This window comes from Vitis riparia, chromosome 7 (genome assembly GCF_004353265.1).
Source record: "Vitis riparia cultivar Riparia Gloire de Montpellier isolate 1030 chromosome 7, EGFV_Vit.rip_1.0, whole genome shotgun sequence".
Lineage (NCBI taxonomy): Eukaryota > Viridiplantae > Streptophyta > Magnoliopsida > Vitales > Vitaceae > Vitis > Vitis riparia.
In genome coordinates this window covers 7,454,073-7,465,845 of record NC_048437.1, presented here as the reverse complement: position 1 = coordinate 7,465,845, position 11,773 = coordinate 7,454,073, and the positions used below count along the sequence as shown (strand labels likewise).

General features: G+C 32.9%; 1 protein-coding gene across 2 annotated transcripts; it reads right to left on the bottom strand.

Annotated features, from left to right (window-relative positions):
• Window positions 1-617: 617 nt before the first annotated feature.
• On the bottom strand, window positions 618-11,550 carry LOC117918427 (polyadenylate-binding protein 2). Of its 2 annotated transcripts, none has more exons than XM_034835084.1 (6): window positions 11,399-11,550; window positions 11,185-11,287; window positions 10,218-10,288; window positions 1,287-1,478; window positions 1,105-1,175; window positions 618-945 (listed from the first exon to the last, which is right to left on the bottom strand). In XM_034835084.1, the coding sequence occupies exons 1-6, from the start codon at window positions 11,519-11,521 to the stop codon at window positions 897-899; spliced, it is 609 nt and encodes a 202-aa protein (XP_034690975.1). In that variant the 5' UTR covers window positions 11,522-11,550; the 3' UTR covers window positions 618-896. The 2 variants fall into 2 exon arrangements, with proteins under 2 accessions (XP_034690975.1, XP_034690974.1); XM_034835083.1 differs by having other exon boundaries at window positions 1,048-1,175; window positions 11,399-11,548.
• Window positions 11,551-11,773: the final 223 nt, after the last annotated feature.

The window sequence follows — 11,773 nt, the reverse complement described above, 5'->3', positions numbered from 1 at the left end:
TGTTACATTCAGCAATGCCAACCTATGAGAGACAGATCAACAAAACTATAAATCTAGCAAATAAATTCAAGGATGGCAGACAGGGAAGGTTTAGAATTTGAGACTCCACAAATGAATGGCTATATGTCGTAGGAAATCAAGAAATAACAGGCCTATAGGTTGAGCATAATACGAATATAGACGTCAAAATTTGAGAAAGATGAAGTAGTTTAGAAAAAAAAAATGCATCTATAAGAAATTGAAGGTAAGACTAAGAGCAAGACAAAGAAAAATGACCTAAGATAAGACTGATTCCTGCAGTAATGAGTGATTTGGCACAGGTTGAAAGCACTACCTACAAGGACAAGAAGAAGACCAGAAGAAACTGGAACAAAGCCCATAGTAAAAGCAGTGCCAAATGAATAGAACTTAAGCTCATCCTTGGAATAGACGGAATGATTTAGATGATACACATGTTAGAGAACCTAAATCAAGAAATTAGTAGTCTTCCATTCATCAAGCATTTATATCAATGCCCTAGTAATGCAAACTGGTCACAAAGATGTCGCTAACAAAAGAAAAAAAAAACCGAGAGCCATATCAATGCAATGAAATAATTTCCCTTGATGCATAGCAAATGCAAAATTTTAATAGCTAGCTAACACTGCAGCAGGATGCTCAGACACCATAATTATATCGTCTAACATCAAGGTCAACTAGGTATTTGATAAAACTTTGTTGTCAACTTGTCATATAGTTGATAGTGCAGAATAGTAATAATGCCCATCAGGCAAATTGATAGAAAGAGATTCGCAATTTTGCTTCCCAATGAACATATATTAAAAAGTGAAGTGTCTTGATATACCCGTCCACCTAATATTTAATGACATTGTCTTAACCGCAACCGCTTATCTCTTTCAGTAGTAGGGCATGTAACGCATTGGCCTTCTGAACCTGGGAGCCTTCCTGCAGCAGGTAAATAAAAAAGAGAAGGACAGAAACAAAGTTCATTCTTCTCATCAGGGAATGAATTAAAGAATAGAATTGGAGTGCGGGCAAAAAACATACCCATATCCATAAGGGGAATAAAAGTAAGGTGGCACATATGGCCTTCTAAATCGATACCCCATGTAAGGATTGAAACGCCTTGGACGGAACTGCTTCATTCCAGGCACATTAGTCCTCTTAGCCAAAACCTGAATAGATATTGACAAGCATTAAAGCAAAGTGATCTCCAAAATTACAGACTCCGGTCCGAGACCAAAAAGAGAACTTCTTTCCATGTCAGAAAGAAGAAAATGAAGTACCTTCAATTGCCGGCCATGTAACTCAGATTCATTCAGAAGAAGAGCTTCCTGAACAGCCTCCACTTCAAGGAATTCCACATATGCAAAACCCTTGGGCTGGCCATACTTATCTGTCAGAATAGTAACCCTGTTTACTGTACCACATGACTGGAAATGCTGCTGCACTTCTTCTGGTGTGCATGCATAATCAACCTGCCAATAAGATCCAATACCAAAATTGAGTCAGCAGATAGAATAATAACCATTTCTTTTATGAAAAGCCCATTAAACTCTTAAAAACTATTAGGGAAAGAAAACATTTGAAAGTAAAAGGAGCTAAGGGGACCAGCAAAGGAGACACAGCATGATTAGTCCAATTATGAAATTGGGCAGTTTGAACACAGAATCATTCTTACCATAACTTGGATCAGTATGTAAAAACTTGCATACCATAAAACACAAGCATAGCTTTATATGATCTGAATGCCAGAATGATTCGTGTACTAATCCCAAGTATTGTTAAGTACAAGCAATCTTAAATTTTTCCTTTTACCAATCCAAATGCTAAATGCAATTTTCTTATAAATAAATTCTCATCAAACAATTGGAGATACTACTTTCACTATCATATTGCTTCTTCCACAAATTTATAGTTCTCTAATGAATGATACAAATCACCTTACAAAAATGAAAAGGTTATGATAAGCAAATTCACAAAGTTATCAAAGACGGAAAACAAATCAGGAGAATTTTTTTATATCAGCTGCTTAATTCGCTTGGGGATATCTCTGTTGAGGTTCCTTCATTTTCCTAAATGCAAAAATATTTTGGGGCAGTAAAAGTACTCTTAGCGGTAAATATCACATTTATGAACCACCTAAATTTGGCAATCTCCAAAAGTATCAGCACAAAATCATGACTTAATATATTCTATAGTATTTCCAGAGAACCTTGATTTTTGCAGTACAAGATATGGTCAGGAAGCAATCTGACTGGTGATACTACCTATTCTATCACATGCTTTACTTTGGAAGTGGATTTTTTAAGATTTACACTATGTTTGCTTGGTGGAAAAACAGGCAGATACATATCAGAGTCTCCTTCAAAAATTTCAGAGGAGATACTCAAATTACAGTTCACCTGATTCACCTCAATTTTTTTCCTCAAAACTGCAATAATCCAAATCAATCAACAATGCTTAACTACAACTATTTGGAGTATCAAATAAATCCCTACTTTCCAATTTCAACTATAAAAAACCATTATCAGTCACAGAAGAGAAGTTTGTTTTGTTTTGCTGCAATAAATTTTATCCCTTGCTCCTCTCCTTAAACCTTAAAAGATAAAAAACGTAGTCCACCTAATTGATTATGAGCAACCATCCTAGGGTTGTTCTACATCAGTTTTGGTATCCTCATAGTATTGCAACATCAACCTTTACTTTCCACTTCTAACGCCTCCAACTCATTACAAAATGCTTTTTAGCATGATTATTGACCTATCAATCTATCCCAAGAAAAACAACTTTTCCCATATCAATACTCATCTGATATTTTTCCTCAGTACACATATAGTTTGGCTTTTCTCCTCATCTTAACAACATTTATACAAAGCATAATTAGTTCTGTTGTCTAGATTTCTTCCTTTACTAGAAACAGCATCAGTCAATGTTCTGCAGTCCATTACAACAATTTGGGAGTAAAAATGTACCTTGAAGGCTACTTCTTCCTGTCTAACCCACCTATGAGCTTTTATGAACGGTCTTCTCTCTCAATGTCTTTGACTCACTGTATATTTCTCGCAAAGCACCCATGTGGACCGTACCACATGGTTGAGTCCAGGTACAGGTCACATGATGGACAGAAGAGTTAAAAAACCTTAAATGCCATTTAAAACAACCTCCCATAATATCTAATATGAAACTTTAAAAAAGAAGCCAGCAAAAACACCCTACAGGGAAAGAATTGGGTTTATGATGTACTGGTAAGTGACAACCCACCAAAATACCAGCATGCAGATCCACAAACCGAAACCCTGCACAATGTTCTTTGGTTCTAATGAAAAACTAAGAAGTCTGCTCTAAGATCCATCTGATGAAGGAACCACAAACAAAAGTAAACTAGCAAGAGGTTCACGTATAGTTAGATTCAAGGAATCGCTAACTCATAAGTAGCATACGTAGCAACATTATCTCTTCAAATTATTCAAGAAAATGAGAATAACTAAACATTAAGGCAGAACACAAGTTATGAGTGAACACTTTTTTTTCCCATTTTCTATTCTGAGCAGACCACAAGTTATGAGTGAGTTGATTGCCCCAACCGGGAAACTGCTTTTCTATAATAAAATATTAAAAACTTAATCTTTCTCCATTCTTGCCCTATACAAAATAAAAGAATTAAATAAATCTATCTAAAATATCCCTAGACTCTTGATTTCCATATATAACCTATACTATCTCATTATACCAAAGATAACCCCTTATTTATACCTATTGTAGAAAATTATAGATATGCAATGATGCGCAGTGGCATATAATTTTCAATGCCAAATATACTAGCTTCTCTAATATCTAGACTTTCTCATAAAAAACACATCAAATCAACAAAGCCTGATGAATTACTTATATTACCCAAGATGCATGCAGTTCACTAATCAGTTTGTCACATCCTGGGTGATATGTGCCAAGTTTTTTCCTCAATGGAAAAAAAAAAAAAAAAAAGAAACGAGAGGAGAGACATGATTTGAGCAGCCATCTCTAATTTTCAGAGTAGATTTTCTTGTGTTTGCACTCAGACTTTTTTCTTCTCTGCTTTTTTTGCTTCTTAAAAAAATGTCTTCCAATTCAAAAATAAAAACCATGCCTGGTTATGAATGACATAGCATACTGTGTCCAACATATATCTTAAGTAGGTCATTCACCCAACAAAGTGAATGAGCTTCTCAACATTCAGAGTTTTCTGCCACATCACTTGCAAATGGCAGCAATCATTCATATTTTTCAACAATTGTTTTGCACTTCATTGATTTGGGAGAAAAATAATAGATAAAGAAGATATTAAGTCACTAATAAGCAGCAATCAGATACCCTTCAGGACATCAGCTAAATGACTACACTTCTGAGGCACCAATAATCACCAGCGCCAGCAGCAACCAGCCTCTGCAACTAAGACTGCATACCCATGACTCGCCATTGATCTTCAAAAGACACAATTTTGTCCTCTTGCATGAGTGCACTGAAGTTGAAGAATCTTTATTCCCTTTCTCTTTTATCCCCCCAGCCTCCCAACTGGAATGCCTTTTCACCAAAGAAAGTCCAAATATTTTCACTCTTTTTTTTCTTGCTTTCTAAACTGATTTGTTTCTATTTCATTTCCACTCATTTTCTTTTTCCAAAATTTTCACTTTTTTTCTCATCAAAGAAATCCATGCTTTTTTTTCCTCTTTCAAAATATTACTTCATTTTTTTTCAGGAATATTTCAATTTTTTTTTTCCTTCTCTTTCATTTTCTTTTATTTTCTTTTCTCTTGTTTCTTTTCCTTTTCCTTTTCTTTTAAATTTGGAACATGCAGGTATCATTTTTTTTCCCTCCTTTCTAATGCAAGCCTATTTAACATCAGAATAACTTCAGCCCACCCTCAAAATTCAGAGTAACAATTCCAGCGCTAATATACAGAACTTGAGGAATGGAATGACCCTGCGATCATAGTGAGACATAAAGTCAAACCATGATTCTGATGTCAAGAAGCATCCACATCCAAACCAAAGTTAGGATAAACAAAAGGGAGAATTTTAAACTCCAGTGTCACAAACAAGGTTTTAACTTCTAATATATCCATTTAGAAATAATTGAAACTCAAGTTCAAATTCTACATACAAAACTAGAAGGAATCTCAACAGATTCAATACCAGCAATTCTATATAGGAAGACTTGAGTAAAGCCAAAAATTGAAACCACTAGACAAGAAGCATATGGAATATCAATTGCGTCAATACCAAAACTCCTTAGGCATAGTTAGGAAAAATCAAGATATGAACAACCTAATAAGGAAAAAAACATTTTGTATTGCCTTTTTTTTTTGTGTGTGTGACACAGCCAATTTAGTATTGAAACAACTTTCAGGTTAATCATTTTTAGCTGTACTAAAGGAAAATTGACATACTTTTGAGCTTCAAAAGCAACACAAGGGTTTAATAAACCGCATTCATAACTGTTAACTCATAAAACATATTGTGTATCATTTTTCTATTTTCTATATCTTGTATCATAAGCATTTTTATATAGTGAAAAATAAATAGAAAAAATATATATATGTGTGTCTATTGAAAGTATTTAGTTTAAAGTAATACATAACCGATTTTATAAAAGATAGTAAGATCTAAACAGTTAAACTATATCATATCATATGAAAACATTGAATATTAAAATTTTAACAAGTTCAAAAAATGAACTTTTTCAACTTTTAGCTATGATTTTTAATTCCAAAATCTAACAAGGCATATGCACTTATTGTATTATATATATATATATATGCCTTAATGTGTCATCTTCAAAGTTTCAACTTGTCAGGTTCATCATCATTCCTCCACCAAAAAAGAAATTAAAAAAAAAAAAAAAACTAATATATCAAGTAAAAATTTTTATTCACTAATCATCATCATTTTCAATGTCAACATTCAAGTCATTCAAATGAAAATTCTCCAATATTCATTATAAAAATAAACTTAATTGGCTTATAACATAACATTTGACAACAAGAATGTAGTTTTTCATATAAGATTATTTTACCTATATCTCCTTTTTACAATCAATTTTTAATCTTTTAGTACATTTTAAACAATTAATATAATAAATTCTTTTAACGAAAAAAATTAATTTGGTTTTTCTTAAAAATTATGGAAAATAGTTGAAGATGTATGTATCATTATTTCACATATCGTATTGTGTATCATATCATTTTTTGATAGGTGTATTGTGTATCATATCATAACATACGCTTTAAGACAAGATATGGATTGTGATATGTATTGATTTCCATTAAAAAATGTATTGTATTGTTATATCGTATCATGTATAGTAAGTTTTTAACAACTATGATTACATTGTTAAATTGTTATGGACCAACAATGTGATCAAAATAAGCATTTATTAAAGTTACAAAAATATTCTCTCTAAAATGAATTATTTATTATGATAGTGAACAATAAATAATTAATTTGAGATATAAAAGATTTTGATCCCAAAAACTAAATTTTTGGCAGAAAAAGAAAATAATATAATTTAAGATAACATTATTCTATAAAATAAAATCTAATAAAATATCCAATAGATCCAAAATAATTTCATAGCTAAAACTATCAAATAAAGAAATAAAAATAAATATTCAATTAGTTGCTAATATTCTATATAACACCCATATTCATCTTGTCTGTAGCATTGGTATTTCTCAAGTTATTTGAGGATAAATTAGGTAATTAAACTATCAATAAAGAAAACAGTCTGATTCTTGGAAAGTCACTCTTTAAAAGCTACCTCTTAACCATATCTTAAATAATTGCCAAAATAAGTGAGATTCTCCAAAAAACACTTTCCTTTAGCAAATAAAATAATTATAAAAAAACTATAAGAAATATGATTCTAAGAGGTATAGAATCAAATTGAATATAAGCCCTAAATATTGTTACTATTTATTGCACACAAGAAATTGTAAGTGATCATATGTCAAAGGGTATTCAATTTAACAACAGACATGACCTAGATTGAGATGAAGGGAAACAATTCATATGGTCAACCCTAAATAATCAGAATTTAATTGCATACTCAATTAGTAAACATTTCAATATTCACCTAATAAAACTGCTCTATTGAAAATATCTGCATCCTTAAGCCACATTTATGATCTTTACACAAACTAATTATACTCAAATGTACAAGGAAAAAAAACTCATGAAAAGTAAATGAGAAAATTTCTATATGCCCTGTAAATTTTTTAGAATAACATGGTGCAGATCCATTTCTATAACAACATAATTCAAAGCCAATGTTTTAAAAGGTTATTAAGGCTTATGCCCTAAGGCAAGCTTCAAGCCAAGGCATTGTGAATTATCCTAGAGGTTCACCTTTAGGCTATATCATTACAACATGATAATTTAGATCAAAGCCTCACCTTGATGAGACATACAAAGGTTATTGAGGGTTAAGGTTCAATATTCAATGGTTTGGGTCCTTGTGGGCTTTTGTTCTATATTGATAAGAGGTTTAAGTCAATATTAAATGGGTTTTAAAAGGTTTTTCCTTTCGGTATTTTATAAGCCTTAGGTCTCAAGTCCCAGGTGTTAAAGGAGGGCTTAACTAGCTTCTATTCAATGCTTTAAAGAAAGGAGAGAGAAAGTGCATGAGAGAGAGAGAGAGGAGTTGTTTGTTGTAGTGACTAAGCTCATGTATAATCTTATCATCAACATAGAAACGAAAGAGATCATAGCAATTGATGAATGAAGAAGAAAACATACAATAACAATGATAAGAAGGATGATGGAGAATTAGAGATGATGACAAATCGTTTGCGGATCCTATTAGTAATGGTGATAATGGTGCTAAATACTATTTGATGGAGCCATGACAGAATTGGACTTTGAAAGAAAAAAAATGAGCTAAATTTGAAAGTACTATTGAAAATAAAAAATAATTAGTGTGTTCGGAAATTGTTCCTAGAATAGGTTTTTGTTCTTTGGAACTCAACAATTTTCTAACTTGAAAAACACATTTAATAAACTTTTGACCCACACTAGTTTCTTGAGAATTTGTTCTAAAAACAAGTTGTTTTAAACCAAGGGTGTTTTGAAGTGTTTTTTTTCAGTATTCTGAAAACAATTAAAAGTATGGAAAATGCTTTGAGAATTTTTACATTATATAAAGGTGCACAACATCTTCACCAAGAGTAAATTGAAAAAACAGTTTTTCATACTCGAGTTCCCAAACAGAATTTTGCTCTTGAAAACAATTGAACACTATTCTTAAGAATTGTTCTAAAGAACTGTTCTCAAAAACTGTTTTTTTGAGAACTATCTTTGAAAATGTTGTCAAATAGACCCTTAATTTTTTAGATTTCTTTTTTAACAAGTTTGAGACCAACACTTCATTCCACCTCAAGCCTTACGTCTAATCTCATTTAGTAAAAAAAAAGGTCTCAAGATCAGATTTAGCTTTTCAAAACATTGATTAGAACTGACATAGAATAGGACTCTTTACTCTCCTATAATAAACAGTGAGCATTTTCACCAAAGCAGAATGGTCATCATATCAGTGTTATACACACTACTTTGATGCACCTAGTATTGAACAATTTTTAACACTGATGATGTCTTAATGAGATGAATGATACTATGTTAAAGCTTTTGTATCAAATCTACAACCAAATATGATCAACAGCAATGCCCTCTAAGAGTATTACACTTCAGCTATTAGTAAGGGCAACAAGTGATCAAGTGGATCATGATATAAGTTTTTTTTTTTTCCCTTGCAAATGCACAAGCATTTTACCAACAGACGAAGACGTGTACCATCTTTGATATGGCACATATGTTATGGCTTATTCAACCTTGGTAAAAAATGAGATCAAGGCAATTGGAAAAGCAAAAAATCATGGTGAATGGGATATCATGATTCCAATAGTGTAATACATTATTTAAGTAAAGAGTCTGAAATTATTGAGCTTAGAATCATAGGATGAACAAAGCTGGCAATTTCTGACCCAGGTTCGCCACCTGCCACCCATGCAAAATAGCCAGATAGAGGTAGGGATTTTCTGTTACAAAGTGGAATTGTATCCAGCTAAACAACCCAAACTCTGCTGGATCAATCAACTCCAAGGGGTGTAATTAAGGCTCTCATGATTAGAGTGGAATTTAATAATCAATTATTTTAACATTTTAAACCATATTATTCATATTGGTTCATTTTTTTCTTCATATCATCTTAATTTTAAAACAACTTTATATTTTAAAGCCAGTCAGTGGGTTAACCTGGGCCCATATTTTTCAGCCCATTAATAATAAAATAGAGCTTGAGCTAGATACTCTTGGATTCAACCCTACTTTAAAAACCCATAAATCTAAATGCGACTTTGTGAAGCCTACAGAAGATCCTATTTCCCAACAAATAAAATCATTATAAATTTCTAAAATTCATTAACTCCAACAAATAAAAATAAAAATTATGTCTTCTCATATAACAATATCATACTCTCAGAAGTTTTTCTAAGATCATTTCCAGGATCTATTAACAGATGCATACAACAAAAACATTTCTGCGTTAACAAACTCCAAATATCATGACACCTACAGTCATATATGGTATTAATAAATGCATAATAGGACTTCAAACCAACTACTAGACATTTTAACTCTTAACATATGATTAAAAAAAATTCAGCATACCCCAAAAGGTCCAATATACCTTGAGCAGCTTCTAACATATATATAGTTTTAGTGATCCGTTAACTACAAACAGAACTAGAACTTAATTAAAATATCTGCAAGAAGTAGAAATAACTAAAAATATCACATATTTGTAGGAAATAATTAAAGGATACGAACAGGAAGAGAACATTATTCACAATCTGAAGATTTTGTGAGAAGAGAGGGGAGAGCATATGTCCCACAAGTATACAAATGGATATATGGAAAGAAAAACTAATTATGGCCAGTAGTGACTGCATAAATGTTTGATTGTAAGTTCCTTGATTAATTAAAACAAGAAGTTCCAGCCAATTAGAGATATTAAAAAAAATAAAAACTACTGATGCAGTTCCAAGAAAACCGTATATCAGACATTTTTGTTTTGGATATATGAATAAAAAAACAATATATCAGACACATGTTCATACTTCATAAAAGAATAGTATTTTAGAAAAAGGAGAAGTATGAACAGAAGAAAGGAATCTGATTCTCACATTGCCCACAAACACCGACCGTGAATCAGCCTCCTCCTTGTTTGCTTGAGTAACAGCCGCACTAGCAGGATCTAAGACATGCACATAAATCAAATGAGCAGGGTATTTAAGTAATAAACTTAATTCCAAAGATGTGTTAGTGCCACTGTTTGAATAGTTGAGACTTATAATAAGCAAGTTGCTTCAAATTGCTTTAAAGGAACAGAAAATGAGCAGCAGCATCCCCCTCGATTCAAATCATTTACCATTACAGATCTACCAGGTATTAACTGTACTATGCCTTCCCAAGACTACTGTACTTCTTATAGTGCAGCAAACTCATTAACACATCAGAATATATATATATATATAAGAGATAATCTAAAACATCGTCTCTAACATGAATATCAAACAATTCATCCAATCAATTATTCAACAAAATCAAAGAGAGCCAGAATTATCACCACCCAAAATGCATAAAATACTACACATGATCAAACAGAAGCAGCATCAAAACTGAATCCTAAACCTTAATGCCCCTTTGGTTGCTCAGACAAAGCAAGGGAATTTAAAAGAAAAAAAAAAAAACCAACGGTTTTTTTTTTGGGCTGCGTGTTTTGGATGAGAAAATAGAAGCTGTGATTAAGAGCACCTAACGACTAACGAGCTTATGGGGTGAAACCCAAGTACACTGGGAGTACCCAGAGAGTGCAAAAGCAAAAAAATAAAAATAAGTACAAAATAAAAACATAACAGCACAAAAACCAGAACTAAGGGAAAGCGCCTAAACAACCTGTCTATTAGTCAATTGCTCAAATGAAATCCATAAGGGAGAGGTCAAACCCCCAGGGGCCCTAGTCCAATCAAACAACATAGGATTCAAAACTTCACTTTTTCATCTTTTCCCAAATTGCCGCAGCAACCAAACAAAGGACACCAGATCCAAAGCCCTAGATTCTAAGAAACAAAGACGAAGAAAAAAAGGGACCTTGAACAGCGCCCATTTCCTTCTCCACTTTAGCTTGCATCTCACGAAGAGCCGCTGCCTCCTCCTCCATCTCCTTCAGCCTTTTCTTCATCTCATCCAGCTCCTGATCAAAACCAGATACATAAAATCGAAGCGATTAGGTTTGTTTCAAGTCATTAGGGTTTTGCTCTTCCTGTCAAAATTGAAAGAAAGAATGGAGGGAGAGAGAAAGGACCTTCACAGCGTCGTCGTCGTTGGTGGCCATATCGACGTCGGCGTTGTGAGCGTCCATGTCTCCTTCCATTTCGCCCTCGTCGGGGATCTCTCCTCCGTACACCTCGTGCTCTTCTTCGTCCATTTCACCGTTTTCTCTCTCTACAGATGAGGTTGTTTCACTTATTTGTATATATACACGTGAGAATTGATAATGCCAAGGCTGGAGAGTCAGGATAGGATGCTCATTTAATAACCTAGGAAGAACGACGACGTTTTGAATAAAAGAGGAAAAACGTCGCCGTTTCATCTGGTTTCCTGCTATGAAGTGTCAAGCATGAACCATACAAAATTTAAAATACGAACGCCAAAATCTTTAAGGTAAAATTACCAAACA